The sequence below is a fragment of the Pelodiscus sinensis genome, chromosome 16 (genome assembly GCF_052426305.1).
Source record: "Pelodiscus sinensis isolate ZL-2025 chromosome 16, ASM5242630v1, whole genome shotgun sequence".
NCBI lineage: Eukaryota > Metazoa > Chordata > Testudines > Trionychidae > Pelodiscus > Pelodiscus sinensis.
Window position 1 is genome coordinate 12090329 of NC_143067.1, and position 16908 is coordinate 12107236.

The window sequence follows — 16908 nt, forward strand, 5'->3', positions numbered from 1 at the left end:
ACCTCCAGGGAACCTCGTGCTCCCAGATTCCTTTAATTGGACATGCTTCTTGGTCGGTCTTCATCTCCTGGGATGCGTTACAGACTGTCTCTTGGTAAGGTGAGGTGAGACATTGTGGCAGTTGTATGGCTGTTGTTCAGAGGCCATAAAGTCTATCTACGAGCTCAGACAATAGAGAAGCCTGCAAGCATAAAACAGTTTTGATGGACTATTTCTGACCAGCCGTACTGTTCATGTCATTGGAAGCCACTTTAAGTTCTCAAACAAAGCGAGGTCCAAGTTTCTTCATAATGGAAGCCATTAATAGGTCAACATTTGCCCACCATTCCCATTGGCTTACCTTGGACAAAGCTAGGAAGAAATGGATAATCTCAGTTACCACTTTGTGCTAGTTGTTAGCAAATATTGACTTATTCATGTAAACCACTGGATTTTTGGTTCCTAGGTAGTAGGGATGTGACTGTTTAACTGGTTAACCGCGGGTGAGACTTACTGGTTAAGGTTAACTGGTGGTGGCTGGAGCAGTGCCCCACCTGCCACAAGCAGGGGGCTTCTCCAGCCCTACAGTGGTACCAACCAGAGACAGGGGCTGCTCCGGCCAGGCTGGAGCGGCCCCTACCTGCAGGACTCCCTGGCCCGCTACAGGCACGGACTGCTCCACCCCAGCTGGTGCAGGCCCTGCCTGAGGTGGGAGGTTGGCTGCTACAGCCCAGCGGCGGGTGGGAGGGTGCTTCAGCCAGGTTGGAGGGACACCCCCTGCCCACCCTCCCCTTTAATTGTTTATCCAGTTAACCAATTAAATGGGATTTTACATCTCTACTGAGTGGTGAAATTACTCTGATAAGGCCGTACCTTCCATAATCAGGCCCACAAATAACTCACTAAGGCATGGAAAAAATGCAGACCTTTCAAACATAAACCCAGACACCAGTTTTTTTAAAAGATTTACCCAAGTAGTGGAGTGTTTAGGATCCCTGCTAAATTCTAATACACAGTCCATTACATCCATCATTCCTTATGATCCTCTGGCTAAGAAGCACGGGGTAACTATACTCAGCATTATTAGTTTTTGCCCTCTTGCTACTGCCTTGTCTTCAGATTCTTCCTCTGCTTTTTCAAAAAGAGTCTTTTCCAGAAAGTTGTGCCCTCTCTGTTTCCCCGTATGGTGATATGCCACACCACAGTGAATGAGCAGTCACCATGCTTTCTATCACTTCATTTAGAAGGGCTCCAGAACTCCGGATGGGAACAGAGGCCCATTTTTAAAATGTAGAACAGCTTGTTGTTTATAGCATGCTCATCAGGGGGCGAAGAAGTCAAGATATGGATCACCAAAGAAGATGCTGGAGGCATCTGTTACAAAACCTAAAACACATGCAATGAAGCACAGCTGGGCAGTGAAATGTTCAAATGAACACTGACCTTTTTTAGAAATATACCCAGTGAATTATCAATAAACATCGGAAATTCCGAATGTCACTGATTTGTTGTCACTTGGAGGAGAGAGAGAGACCCCCAAGACAACATGATGTTGTGCTTGTCTGAAAACGAGCAGACAAAGATAAATGCACAGTTCTGAATCTGAATTGGCAGGAGTCATACACTAGGTCTGCCATCTGGAAATTAAAGAGACACACCAATGTATTTTAAAATAGTGACAACTCTGCACACAGATGACAGAAACCCACAGAAGTCACTGCAAGGCAGTTTGTCATTATTGAGTGTCGCATGGCTAATTCCCAGCATGCTGATTTCTGTCTCTAATATGTTTTCTTCTGAATACATTAAAACATGATTAGATTGTGAGTAATGTTGGTAACCCCTTTTACTGAACAGTTTCCCTCACGTACACTCCCTCATACGTACCCAATGCTTTCCTTCTCTTCTAAGCATATGGCAAGCCATAGATAATATAAATATCCAGAAGAAAATCCAATTTGTACACAATGTACTAACAGAATCTAGCATATTTCATCTAAAGGTTTCTTGGTAAATATTTATAAGTACTCGAAGTATGTGAAATGATGGTTTCTTTGAAAGCTGACCCTGAAATCTAGGGCATAATTCTACATTTTGCTTTGTCTCTACATGTTTGTTTTTCACTTCTGAGATTTTCTATTAATTGTTACAGCATTCCGTTTTTGTTTTACCTGTTTCTGTTGATTCTTCTGGCTTTGGAATATTACAACCAGTCTGTGGGTGCTGTACTCTTTTTAATTTTAATTAAATTTTAGTGGGTGAATACATTACCTGTAACAGAAGGAAATATGAAAATCTTAGCAGAATACCACTATAATATAGCCTAAAAGCCCAGCAGGTGTTTGGTGGTTCTTTTGTAGAAGAATCTGTACTTTCATTTGGTTCTGAGAAAAAACATGTAGCTAGACAGTCAAAAGTAAACTTATTTGTGATATTTACTTTTCATAATCATCAGTGTGACGTACTGGATATAGAATATACAATTCATTGTATGCAAAATGGCAGATACGTAGAAATAATCTCAGAATTATTTGTGGTTATAATAAGTAGTAGTGGCAATTGTTATTGCCTACCTCATTAATTATTCTGAAGCCATTTATGAATGTCCTAAATGATGGCAGGCTAAGTGCCTTGCTTATGAGAACACATCTTTCGTATATATTTGTAGGCCTAACAGGAAGCATTTTCTAAGTTCTTCTATAGTGACACTGTCCTTGATTAAACAGAACCTAAACCAAATTAGAATTAAAAGCTGTAAATACTAATGTACGTACACTGCGTATGTGTGTATGCTCACACATGCACACACACACATGCACAAAACAAGCTGCAGAAAAGGAAAATGGGAAACCAAAGGTGATTCGAGGAATAAATAATTAGGCCAGATGTAAAATCTGCCCAACACACCTTGAATCTGGACAATTAAATACTCATAGTAAACTGCTTCCAAAACATCTATTGGCCAAGAGTCATTTTTATTATTGGGTGACTAATCTCCAATGACAAAGTTAGGAAACTGTAAGCTGTCTGACAGAACTAGAGGGAAAACTCACCACAGAATGTATATATTATGCATTTATGGAGTCAGTGGGGTTCCACTGGATACTGGTGTAACTCAGTTCTTGATTCAGGAAAGATTGACTCAGCAGAGCCCTTAGGCATATATTTAAGTCCCAGAGAAATCAGGGGGACTTCTGCTCTTCCCTACATGCTTTCCTGCACTAGGACTTGAGAGGGATTGCCCACAAAATTCAAAAGTAATTGTAGAAGACTTTTTTGTAGTTTGTTTGTTTATTTACAATATTTTTACCCTGCTCTCATTTTAAAATATTTGAGGCAGTTTACAAAATTGGGGGGGGGGGGGGAACATAAAACAAACAAGTTCCAACAAGCGGGCTCAGTGCTGCATGTTGCTGAGCACCCTTAGCGTACATCTACACTGCATGTATCTTATAGCTCTGGTACCCTGAAATAGCTGCCCCGCATCTACACAAGCTGCCCGTTATTTTGAAATATTTTTCGAAATAACGGGCGCACTATGTTGCCATCCCAGTAAACCTTGTTGCAAGAGGGTTAAGGGTAGATGTGCCAAATTTTAAAATAAGCTATTTTGAAATAGATTTGAAATAAGATACGCAAATTGTGTAGCGCAAATTGCGTATCTTATTTCGAGTTTAGGGTGCTGTGTAGATGCACCCTCAGTGGGGCTGGGCACCTGCAACTTCCATGTAAACCTGTAGGAAAGGCAAGTGCTGCTCACCGGGCTGCTCGGAACATTGCACTCCGAGATAACATGGGGGAAATGTGAACAGACGACTAGTAAACTTTCCTGAGAGGAAGAAGCATCATGTTTACAAACTGATTCCTAGCATGGTCCTTCACTTGGTTTGGAAATAAAGTATGTTGGGGGAGAAGGAATTGTATTTACTAAATCGAGCAGCTTGGCTGTTCTTGTTTTATACTTTTGTTTTTAACATGAACTGTGACTGCATCCTCTTGAAGTGAACAGCTCCTTTCTGGGTGGTTTTGAACAGATGTAGAGACATGACAGAATTCATTTAGAACATAATCAACAGATAATAACAGGGTACTCAGCGAAATAGCAGTGAATGGCAAGTGCCACCAGCCTTTTCAAAACAGGAAAATTAGACATTTTAATCTATGCACAACAGGGTCAGGAGAAGCAGGAAAGGACTAATTTAGAAGCCTTTTATTATGTTCTAGGGTTGTTGTTTTTTTTAATGTTGCTGCAAGGTTCTAAAAAATTATTCTGTTCACTTGCTGTGCACTTGTTCCTGTATATGGGAGAAAATAGACTCCTCTATAGGGATTATCTGAGGTTTTATACTTCCAGGCATGTGGGTATTTCCCTAGAGCCCAACTTCTCCTCAAGAGTCAGCACATTCAGCGCCTTGCAGGATTAAACCCCAGGTATCTGTGAATAATATATTTTCACTGCTAAATCGTTCAATCCATTTTACCAACCTCATAGCCCGAAAATGCATTTATTACATGTATAGGGAGCATTTCTGGATAAAAGGTGCAGACTGTTGTCATCAGCTAGACACATGGGCCCTGTCTACACTATAAGGAAGATTGACGTTGTCTTGGTTGATCTGTTGGGGTTTGATTTAGCAGGTCTAATGATGAGAGCATCCCTGTCAGCACTGGTGCTCCTGCTCCTCAGGAGGAGTAAGGGAAGCCGATTGCAGTGTGTGCTCCCGTCAACCTCCTGCTGTGTGGACGGTAATTTAAGATACGTCGACTCCGGCTACATAATTTACGTAGTTGGACTTGCATATCTTAAGTCGACCTTCCCCTTTAGTGCACTGTAGACACACCTCTCATGACCATAGCAGGGCCGGCCCACAACATTTTGGCACCTGAGCCAGGGAGCTCAAATGACGTCCCCATAACCCTCGCTGCACCAGCAGCAGACACCGGCAGCTGCCTCAGTTTGCCTCATGGTAAGACCAGCCCTGGTCCACAGTATAATGAAGCTGCTGGTATAACTGAACAGGGTTAACTTGCTTTGCTCCCCTCCTGACTGGTTCTGGTCCTTGACTCCAATGCTGCCACTGGCAATGTGCACCTCAGGTCACATGAGCCAAAGTTCAGGCAGTGAGCGCAAATGGAAAGTGAAAACATGATGAAACGTCCCTTTTGATTCCCTTTCACAGTTCTCTATTGATAGTGGCTCCACACAGCATTCACTGGTCCCCTAGCTCTGAGTCCTCCACTGCCTTGAGAAGCATAGTACAATCTCCTGTACTGCTGCAGACTGCAAGTGTCTCAGATTGATCCATGGGCCACTGTGTTCGGTCTGGCCTCTGTTACACCAAACACTAGACGTTCCCAGGCACATGGGAAACATGCAGTTTATACAGTATGGGTACGTCTAGATTACACCTCTCTGTCGACAGAGATGTAGATTAGGCACGTTGAAATTGCTAATGAAGCAGGGATTTAAATATCCCGTGCTTCATTAGCATAAACATAGCCGCTGCTTTTTTTTGATGCAGAACTTTTTCGAAAAAAAAGACAGTCTAGATGGGATCTGTCGAAAAATAAACCCTTTTTTGACAGATCCTGTAAACCTGATTTTTTGAGGAATACAGGATCTGTCGGAAAAGGGTTTATTTTTTGACAGATCCCCAGCTAGACTGCAGTTTTTTTTGAAAAAGCTCTGTATGGAAAAAAAGCAGTGGCCATGTTTATGCTAATGAATCATGGGTTATTTAAATCCCTGCTTCATTAGCAATTTCGACATGCCTAATCTACATCTCTCTGTCGACAGAGAGGTATAGTCTAGACACAGCCTATGGCTTTGTCTGCACTCCGAGTTTTCGTGGCAGAAAATATGCTAATGAGGGATTCATTAGCATAAGTTGTGACATCATTAGAATGCCTCCAGGACAGGCATAAGGATAGTGTGCAAAACGGGGGTTTTGTGCAAAACAGAAGCGGCTACACTGCTTCTTTTTGTGCAAAAACCCCTTACACAAAAAGAAACGGCAGAAAATATGCTAATGATGTCACAACTTATGCTAATAAGCCCCTCATTAGCATATTTTCTGCCACAAAACCTCGCAGTGAAGATGTAACCTATTAGAAAGTGTACTTGGAGTTAATTAGGTCCTTAACTCAATTAATTTTTGCTTTTGGAAAATAAAATGGTGGATCTGGGGATGAGGGGTTCAGTACGCAGGCTGCCCGCAGAGAGAGGACCACCCTAGCTCTCCCTCACTGCACCAGCTTGGTGCCAAGTGAAAGGCACCTCTCCATGGCTGCTGCAGCTCCAGTGGCAAAGCCTGAGGAGGGGTGCACGTCTCCTGGCTGGGGCAGGTCCATATCCAGGCCCGCCTTCCCTAAAAGGCATCTGAGAGTGGGAGGCTTGAGGCTGAAGGAGTCCTGGATGGGGGTCATCCCCAGCCAGCCCCTTTCACCTACCTTGTGAGTCTGCCTCTTTTCTGTAGGGTTCCATGTGTCCCTGTATGAATGGTGTTGGAACTGCACCTCCCCCATCCTTCTTAATGGGCACCTGGGGCTCGGAGGCTCAGGGCAGGGGCAGTCTTCTATCCCCTAGCCCTTAAGGTTGCCTCTGGTTCAGTACTCCATGTTCTAATACTCACTGCATTTGTATGTGTAAAGTAATTGCCTGCAACCCCTAAATAGACCTGCTGGTGACCAGCCGATTGGCTTCCCAAGTCCTAATACTCTCTGTGTAGCAATGAAACAGAGACCCTGGATGGCCAACAGAGCATTATACAAAAAGACCTTGAACAAGGGCCATTCCACACTTCATGCTGCAGCTTAAATATATCCCATAGTTCATCCTGCCATCTCGACACACATTTTCATTTTGAAGGACGCTCTCAGTCCATCATCATAAAGAAACTCACAGCAGATGTGCTTGTAATTGTGATCTGTTTAGAAAATTTCCAACTCTCAAGCTCTATATTAAAACCTGCAGAAGGTTATCATTATGGCAGTAGGTTGTTGTCCTGCCTGCATGATTGTTGGTTGATGAGAGGGTTATTTGGGGATTTTTCACCTACACAGTCTATGCCGGTGTTTAGCTACCAATGCTTCTATCCATTTAAAATAAAGGGGAAAATAGCTTTGACCATAACATTCATCCATTCTGTCTCCAAGAACATGCTGGAGTCATTCACCAACACATAAACATTGCTATTGAGTTTGCCTGCAGGAGCACAATCACACAAGTTAGACTACTTGTCTCTTTGAGCTACCTGTGCAGATAAACAGTGTGGCTATGTCTACACTCGCTGCTTCTTGCGTGAGAAATTTGCAAATGAGGCTAAGCGTGGAATATCGCTGAGCCTCATTTGCATACCTAATGACCTGCCAGTTTTGCAGAAGAGGCTCTTGCACCAGAAGGAGCTGTCTACTCTGCCCCTTCTTGCGCAAGAAAATCCCTCTTGCGCAATGCTGTTATTCCTAAAAATAATTGGCGTAATGGCATTGCGCAAGAGGATTTTTCTTATGTAAGAAGGGGCTGTGTAGACAGCTTCTTCTGGCACAAGAGCCTCTTCTGCAAAAATGGCAGCTCATTAGGTATGCAAATGAGGCTCAGCGATATTCCACACTTAGCCTCATTTGCATATTTCTTGCACAAGAAGCTGCGAGTGTAGACATAGCCTGTGTGTTCTCTCTTTACATCTCTGAAGAGGTATAGGTGCTTTGAGCTGACACGCAGTAGATCAGATCAGATGACGTGGAAACAGTGATGAAAGATGCTTAAAATGTGGCTACTAAAAGTGATGTTTGAGAACCTTGCGAGAAGTTTATAAATAGAGAACCTCATGAATGCTTAGCAAAATTCTCACTCATTTTTTTAAGTGCCAGTAAAGTGTCTGTATGACCTGGGGCAGTTTGGCATTTCAGTCCATCTCACTTCTATTTGCATATCTTCCTGTTTTAACAATTTCTGCAGCTCAGTGCAGGCCAGGCTCTTGTTTAGAAACCTATTTTTTCTACATGTTTCCTAATGATTGGAATCTGTCTTCTTGTAACAGAGAATAAGGCAAAGGGCTAAACCCTGAAGAGTTTCTCAAATGGATTGAAGGGGATCATTCTTCTTAAATCTCAGTGGGATCAGGAAACCTCCCATAAAGGACAGCCTGTCTTGAATTCAGATCTCAGCTTCTGTATTTGACAAAATCCTGCATATGCCTGTCAAATCCACTGTCTCCAGCACATACTGAAAAAAAATCCAGGTGCTCAGCTCCCTCGGAGCCAGATTAATCTTTTATGAACCCTGGTACAAGGACTGTGGTCCTGCCCCTCTCTCTCTACTCCAAGGCACTGCCCCCATTTGGTCTTCTCCCCCAAGAACCTGCCTGACATCCACCCTGGGGTCCCACCCTCCCATCCTCAGCTTCTTCCCCCTGAGACTCTGCCCACTGCTTGCACGGAGCGCAGGGACGGAGAGGACCACCCATCAGCAAAAACAGAAGTCAGCACCTGTGATTTCTGTTTGTGTTCATCTCCCCCTGCTGTTAATGCAGTGTTAAGAAGTTCATCTCCAGTGAGTGGAACTGTATTCTATGGTAGCTTTTTAAAGTCTCCATTATACATGTTGTTACAGGAGCTCCAGAGCAATTTGGCTGTGAGGAAAAGAAAAAGCAGCCTGTATTCACCTCTTTCCTTAACTCTTTATGTGACTCTTAAAGTCTTTGGGCCAGATTTACAAAGATATTTAGATGCCTCGGGATCGAAATATCTTTGTATTACAAAAATACTTTAAGAGTATGTCTATGCTGTAATGTAAACCCACACTTAGTAGACCTTGAGTTAGCACACTCTGCTATATTAACCTTTGGGCTTAAATGTTTACACACATTTGTAATTCCAGGGTAGAAATTGTTGAACCCCGAGCCCAGACCTGCAGCTCCTGCATCTACATTGCTTTATATAAGCCTGCGTCTAACCACCCAAATCCCAGGCTTACAAAATATGGACACTCTAGCCTTTTGGTCATAGAGCAGTGTTGGAAAATTTGACTGTCCACTAAACTTGACTATCCAGAGAACAAAGAATGTTGACTTGAGGGACTGTGACATACATTTGGCAGACTCCCAGACTATGAATCCATCTGCAATATGGCTTGAACTCTCAGTCCCAGTTTGACTCAGTCTTGGACTTTCCACCCCTCTGGGGTCCTGGGTCCAAACCTTGGTTTGGCAGGTGTGTAGACAGAAAGGAGATTAGCCTTCAGCCTGAATTTTAACCTTGGGTTTACACAACAGTGTAGGCATACTTAGAGGTTAGGCATTTCTGTAAATCCAACTTTAGGTGCCTGTGTGAATCTTTATGCACCAAAATATCTTTGTAAATCTATCCCTTAGCCCTCGTATACAATACGTGGGAGATTGACGCTGCTGCAGTTGATCTTCTGGAGTTCAAATTAGTGCATCTAGTGAAGACCCACTAATTCTAACTGAGAGAGCACTGTCATCAGCACTGGTAACCTTGCTTCTCATGGGGAGTAAAGGAAATTGATGGAAGCATTTGCTCCTGATGATCTCCCACTGTGTGGAAGGCACAAAAACACAATTTAAGATAATTATGAAGCTAGAATCGACTTAACGTAACTAGAGTTGCATATCTTAAAGTGACTTTCCCCTTTAGTATAGACCATTATTGTGAGTATAATAATATCTAGTTCACAAGTTGATGCACTACTTAAACAATTGTTTGAGAGGCTAAGAGATGTTATGGCAGTACAAAATGATGCCATGTTTGAATGTTAGGTATAATAATTAAGAAAATACAGGAATAAAACAGAGAAGCTCTTAGCATTTCATCAAAGACAGGTTTAACTGTCTGAGTTTTAGGCTGATTGCTTAATTAGGTGAGCAACTGAATTGAATTAATTCATCAAAACTCATTTAAAAGATCTCTTGAGGCTGTAAGAGCTCATGTCTATTATTTGTATTTGTTGCTTTGGGTCTGTGCATAGTTTTGTTATTGTGTTAATAGCAGCCTTAATCTTGTTAGAATTTAATTGTGTTTGGTCAGTTTCAATGGTAGTGGTTTCTTTTTCTTTCTCCCCCACCCTCTTTTTTTCTCTTAGCTTGTCAGTCACTGCTTGATTTAGAATAAGGGCTTTCAGTGAAATGATTCTTACCAAGTTAACTACATTTTACCCCTCTCTTCACAAGCATAGCCTACATCTGCTTTGTGAGAAGAAATTACTTCCTAGGGACTCATGTTGGCTGTGTCTACACTGCACCCCTTTTCCGGAAAAGGGATGCAGATGAGACAAGTCGGAATTGCAAATGAAGCGAGGATTTACATTTCCCCCGCTCCATTTGCATGAACATGGCTGCCGCTTTTTTCCAGCTCGGGGCTTTGCCGGAAAAAAGCGCCAGTCTAGATGGGGATCTTTCGGAAAATAAAACCTTTTCCGAAAGGTCCCTTATTCCTGATTTTAAGAGGTATAAGGGACTTTTCAGAAAAGGCTTTATTTTCCGAAAGATCCCCATCTAGACTGGCGCTTTTTTCCGACAAAGCCCCGAGCTGGAAAAAAGCGGCAGCCATGTTCATGCAAATGGAGCGGGGGAGATGTAAATCCTCGCTTCATTGGCAATTCCGACTTGTCTCATCTGCATCCCTTTTCTGGAAAAGGGGTGCAGTGTAGACACAGCCGTTGAGTTTCTAGAGGCCCATTTCCTGAAGTAATATTTCAACAAACACGTTAGAACATAAGAACAGCCATATTGGATCATCCCAAAGATTAATCTAGCCCAGTATCCTGTTTCTGACAGTGGAATATGATAGGTGCCCCAGAGGGAAAGAGCAGAACAATCAATCATTAAATTATCCATCCTCTGTTGCTCATTTCCAGCTTCTTGCAAACTGAGGCTGGGGGCACCATTCCTACCCAATAGCCACTGACAGATCTATTCTCCATTAATTTATCTAGTTCTGTTTTGAACCCTGTTGTAGTCTTGGCTTTCACAATATCCTCTGGCCAAGAGTTCCACAGGTTGACTATGCATTGTGAAGAAAACCTTCCTTCTGTTTATTTTAAACTTGCTGCTTATTAATAGCATTTGATGACCCCTAATTCTTCTGTTATTAGAAGGAGTAAATAGCACTTCCTAATTTGCTTTCCCCATGCCTGTCATACCTTTATAGACTTCTATCCTATCTCCCCTTAGTTGTCTCTTTTCCAAGTTGAACAGTCCCAATCCCAAAAAAACAACAAAAGTTCTGGTAGCACTTTATAGACTAACAAAACATGTAGATGGTATCATGAGCTTTCATGGGCACAGCCCACTTCTTCAGATGTCTGGAGGTATGAGTTTAGGATGTGGAGACCCAAAATAAATAGGGGAGAAGAGAGAGGAGGGAAGGAAACAGAGAAGGGGTCGGGAAACAAGGAGCAGAGGGAATGAAAACGCCTCATACAGAAGCTTTTCTATGCCCCTAATCATTTGTATTGCCCTTTTCTGCATCTTTTCCATTTCTGCATGTTGAATGGCTGTTTTCAGAGAACTATCCACAAACTCCAAGATCCTTCCTTTGAGTGGTAGCAGCTAATTTAGCCCTGATCATATTATATGTGTAGCTGGGTTTATGTTTTCCAGTGTACTTTACTTTGCATTTATCAACATTGAATTTTCTCTGCCCTGTTGTTACTCAGGCTATGTCTAGACTACGGGGTTTGTCCAGGGAATGCATCTGCTCTTCAGCTTTTTTTTGGTGGAAGAGCAGACGCGCTCTTTCGAAAGCTCCGTCTTCCTCCTCCCACAAGGACAAAGGGCTCTTATGAAAGAGGGTTTTTTTTCTGAAACTTGGCCCAGTGTAGATTGGCCAAATTTCAGAAAAGCCTCTTCCAAAATAACTATTGGAAAAAGATATGCAAATTGTGGAGCGCAATTTGCATACCTTTTTCTGATAAACCCCTGTAGTGTAGACATAGCCCCAGTTACCCAGTTTTGATAGATCCCTTTGCAACTTTTTGCAGTCTGCTTTTGACTTAACTATCTTGAATAGTTTTGTATAATCTGCAAATTTTGCCCTCTCGTTGTTTACCTATGTTGAATACTTGTTCTCTGTGGGACACTCTCTCCATTCTGAAAACTGACCATTATTCCAATCCTTTTGTTTCCTATCTTTTAACCAGTTACCAAACTATGAAAGGATCTTTCCTCTTATCCCATGACTGCTTACTTAACTTTGCTAAAGAGCCTTTGATGATGAACCTTGTCAAAGGCTTTTTGAAAATCTAAGTATATTATATCCACTGGATCCCTCTTGTCCACATGTTTGTTGACCCCCTTTAAAGAAGTCTAGGGAGAGATAGCTCAGTGGTTTGTGCATTGGCCTGCTAAACCCAGCGTTGTGAGTTAAATCCTTGTGGAGGGGATTTGGGGCAAAAAAGTGTCAGGGATGGTACTTGGTCCTGCTGTGAAGGCAGGGCAGTGGACTTGATGACCTTTCAAGGTTCCCTTCCACTTCTAGGAGATAGGCAATCTCCATTAATAATGTATTTATTTAGTAGATTGGTGAGGCATGATTTCCCTTTACAAAAACTATGTTGCCTTGTCCCCAACAAATTATGTTTATCTATGTGTCTGACAATTCTGTTTTTTACTAGAGTTTAAACCAATTTGCCTTGTACTGAAATCAGGCTTATTGCCCTGTAATTGCTGGGATCACCTCTGGAGCCCTTTGTAAAAATTGATGTGATGTTAACTATCCTCCAGTCATTTAGTATTGAGGTTGATTTAAATGATAGGTTATAAACCACAGTTAATTGTTCTGCAATTTTACATATGAGTTCCTTCACAGCTCTTCATAGAGCCATAGAATCACAGAACACTAAAACTGGAAGGGACCTCGAGAGGTCATCGAGTCCAGTCCTCTGCCCTCACAGCAGGAGCCGGTACCGTCTAGATCATCCCTGATGTCTATCTAACCTACTCTTAAATCCTTCCCTAGGTAGCTATTGTTTAACCATTCTGACAGTTAGGAAGTTTTCCTAATGTCCAGACTAAACCTCCTTTGCTGCAGTTTAAGCCTTTTGCTTCTTGTCCTATCCTCAGAGGCCAAGGAGAACAATTTTTCTTCCTTCACCTTGTGAAACCCTTTGAGATATCTGAAAACCACTATCATGTACCCTCTCAGTCTTCTCCTTTCCAAGCTAAACAAGCCCAATTCTTTCAGTCTTCCTTCATAGGTCATGGTTGCAAGACCTTCAGTAATTCTTGTTGCTCTTCTCTTCACCTTCGCCAGTTTCTCCACATCTTTCTTGAAATATGGAGTCCACAACTGGACACAATACTCCAGTTGAGGCCTAATCAGCACAGAGTAGAGCAGAAGAATGACTTCCTGTGTCTGGCTCACAACACTCCTGTTAATGCATCCCATAATCACATTTGCTTTTTTTGCAACAGTGTCACACTGTTGACTCATATTTACTTTGAGGTCCATTATGACACTTAGGTGCATTTCTGTATACTCCTTCCTAGATAATCGCTTCCTATTCTGTATGTGTGAAACTGATTGTTCTTTCCTAAGTGGAGTACTTCGCATTTGTCTTTTTAAACTTCATCCATTTATCTCAGACCATTTCTCCAGTTTGTCCAGATCATTTTGCATTATGACCCTGTCCTCCAAAGCAGTTGCAGCTCCTCCCAGCTTGGTATTATCTTCAAACTTAATAAGCGTACTCTCTATGAATAGCTCTTGGGTGAATACAATCTGGTCCTGGTGACTTATTACTATTTAATTTATCAATTTGTTCTAAAACCTCCTATAAAGATATCTCAGTCTGGGACAGATCCTCAGATTTGTCACCTAAAAAGAATGGCTCAGATTTCATTTACTTTCTCTGCAACGGCATTATTTTCCTTGTTTGTGTCTTTAGCATCTCACTTGTCTAGTGGCCCCAATTGTTGATTAGCAGGCTTCCTGCTTCTGATGTATTTAATAAACTGCTACCTGTATTATGTTTTTAGTCTTTTGATAGCTGTTTTTCAAATTCTTCACATGCCAGAGTTTATGATCCTTTCTATTTTCCTCACTAAGATTTAACTTTTTAATGGATGCCTTTTTGTCTCTCTCTGCTTCTTTTACTTGTTTGGTTAGCCATTTTTGGCACTCGTTTGGTTCTGTTACTATGTTTATTTGAATTTGGGATATACATATACATGTTGGATTGAAGGCTGTTTTGGGGACTGATTATATTTTAGTACCCAGTAATCTATCTGAAATAGAATTAAGACTCTTCTTTGTACTTTGTAGAGAAATAACGTAAGACGTTTAATTAAAGAACACAAGTAGTGGCTGTTTTTGTTGTAATTCAGTTTACTTACATTGAAGTCGCTGAATCCCTGTTTGTCTTACCAGCTGTTGCTATGAGTATATCTAATTAAATCATATGGGATGGACATTGCTAATACCAGTTCTGCTAACAGATCTATCAGTTTCAAAAATATTTTCAAATAGCATTTAAATTTTGTACAATTTCTGAACTGATTAATAGTGGCACCATGGGGAAACATTTTTTTGCTCTAGTGGAGATATGACATGGATAGGAGGAGAAGCAACACATAATATTTGGAATTTTGCCAAAGCAAACCATTGTTTGGTTCACATTAAACCACAGATGAAAATTAACTCCCTTTCAGGACAGTTGAATTGTCATTGCAACCTAACGAAGGGGGAAGAGGGGTGCCAAATGTGAGGGCAAATTCATGAAAGGGCCCTGGCCCTTTAAGTCACCTCTAGAGTCGCTTTGATTGTCTGTCATTTGTATTGCCCATATCATCACAGTACCTGATCAACAGGACCAGAGTTTTGCCCTTTCACCACAAAAAGCAACTTTAATTCATGGCGCTAATGCTAGTTTCATGTGGAAGAAATCCTCAAATACTTGTGTTAATGTAAATAGGCCCAGCCTAACTTCAGCCTCCAGCCAGAAGAAGTTTGGAGCAATAAGTGAGGTGAGCAATAAGCGGCCTATAGGCCGGATGCAGTTCGCCAGGTTTAGCCCCTAGTGGACAGCTGATGCTTTGTTTTCCTGCACAGATTACTGTTCCTGGCCAATGGGAGCTTATGGGCCGCAGCAAGGACTGGAATATCACAGCTCCCATTGGCTGGGAACAGCGATCCATGGCCAACCAGAGCTGCAAGCAACCATACCTGCAGACACGCAGGTAAATAAAGTGCCAGCAGCCCACCAGGGGCTAACCCTCGTGAACCACCTCCGGCTTATTGCCTATGCCTGTTTTATATGCATAAATGCTCAACTTGAACCTGAACTGGCTATTTTGTTTCTTTAAAAAAATGTTTGCAGGACACGACGATAATTAACTTCTGTTTCTCCTTGTTGCATCAGAACGATTACAGGAAGTTATCTATGCAATGCAAGGATTTTGTGGTGGGTGTGCTGGACCTCTGCAGGGATACAGAAGAAGTGGAAGCAATTTTGAATGGAGATGTGAACATAAAAGTGTGGCCTGAGCATCACCGCCCCAGCCTGAGCCGAATTAAGCTTGCCATTAAATATGAGGTCAAAAAGGTAAGACTTTTCTTTAGTTTCCTTGTCACTATATTTTACAATCCAGATTCTACTGTCATTGAAATGATTGGTAAAACACTCATGGCTTTCAATGGGACCAGGTTAACCCTTGAAATTTAGCCTTACTGCAAGTATTGGTTCTCTCTTACACCAGGTCCTAAATAACATAAGACCACATAATTAAATTAACCCTCTTGACAATTTACATGTTCCATTTTCTAGCAATGGTGCAGCAACACTGATATCAGCCAGAGTGTAAACAGCATTTTAATCAGGAATTGGGTCATGGTTTCCATGACACTGTCTCCAGTAATGCTTGTGCAGTATATCACCAAAGGAGTTGCAGATGTACCCTGAAATCCATACTTATCTTAAAGGTTCACCCTCCTGGAAAAGACTGAGAACCGTTAATGGTACAAAATAGAGAAGTCTGTGTATGCGGACTTTGGATAAATAGAGGATATCAATCTCCACAGCTCTTAGTTATCATATTTTATGAACACTAAAAAAGAAATGAAATAATTAAGGCTTTCCCTAACTCTGCTCTTATTCAAGTCAACAAAGACTGTGAATGGCTAGCCAAGCAGTTTCTCCTCTCTTGGGCTGTGTCCAGACTCCATGCCTCCGTCGACGGAGGCATGTAGATTAGCCAGATCGGAAGAGGGAAATGAAGCCGCGATTAAAATAATCGCGGCTTCATTTAAATTTAAATGGCTGCCCCGATCTGCCGATCAGCTGTTTGTCGGCAGATCGGGAGAGTCTGGACGCGATGCCCCGACAAAGAAGCCTTTCTTCATCGACACAGGTAAGCCTCGTGAAACCAGGTTTACCTGTGTCGATGAAGAAAGGCTTCTTTGTCGGGGCATCGCGTCCAGACTCTCCCGATCTGCCGACAAACAGCTGATCGGCAGATCGGGGCAGCCATTTAAATTTAAATGAAGCCGCGATTATTTTAATCGCGGCTTCATTTCCCTCTTCCGATCTGGCTAATCTACATGCCTCCGTCGACGGAGGCATGGAGTCTGGACACAGCCTTGGTGTTAGCACCTCCACATCAGCTGCTAGAAGTGGGCCTCATCCTTCCTGACTGAATTGACCTCGTTATCTCTAGCCTTAATCTTGATTGGAACTCTTTTCTTATGCCTGTATATTTATACCTGCCTGTGGAATTACTACTACATGCATCTGACAAAGTAGGTCTTTGCTCACAAAAACTTATGCTCCAATAAATCTGTTAGTCTATAAGGTGCTACAGGACTCCTTGTCACTTTTGCAGATTCAGTCTAACACGACTACTCCTCTGATACTTGATTCCCTGGGACAGTATCAAGCTAGATGGCTACAGGAGAGTGATTGAAGACAAATATATT

General features: G+C 42.1%; 1 protein-coding gene across 1 annotated transcript in view; it reads left to right on the forward strand.

Moving 5' to 3' along the window:
* TRPC7 (transient receptor potential cation channel subfamily C member 7) overlaps positions 1–16908 on the forward strand; it is a 156797-nt gene that overhangs the window by 33307 nt on the left and 106582 nt on the right. The window contains 1 exon segment of the mRNA XM_089769627.1: positions 15356–15538. Within this exon segment, the coding sequence (XP_089625753.1) occupies positions 15356–15538 (183 nt within the window).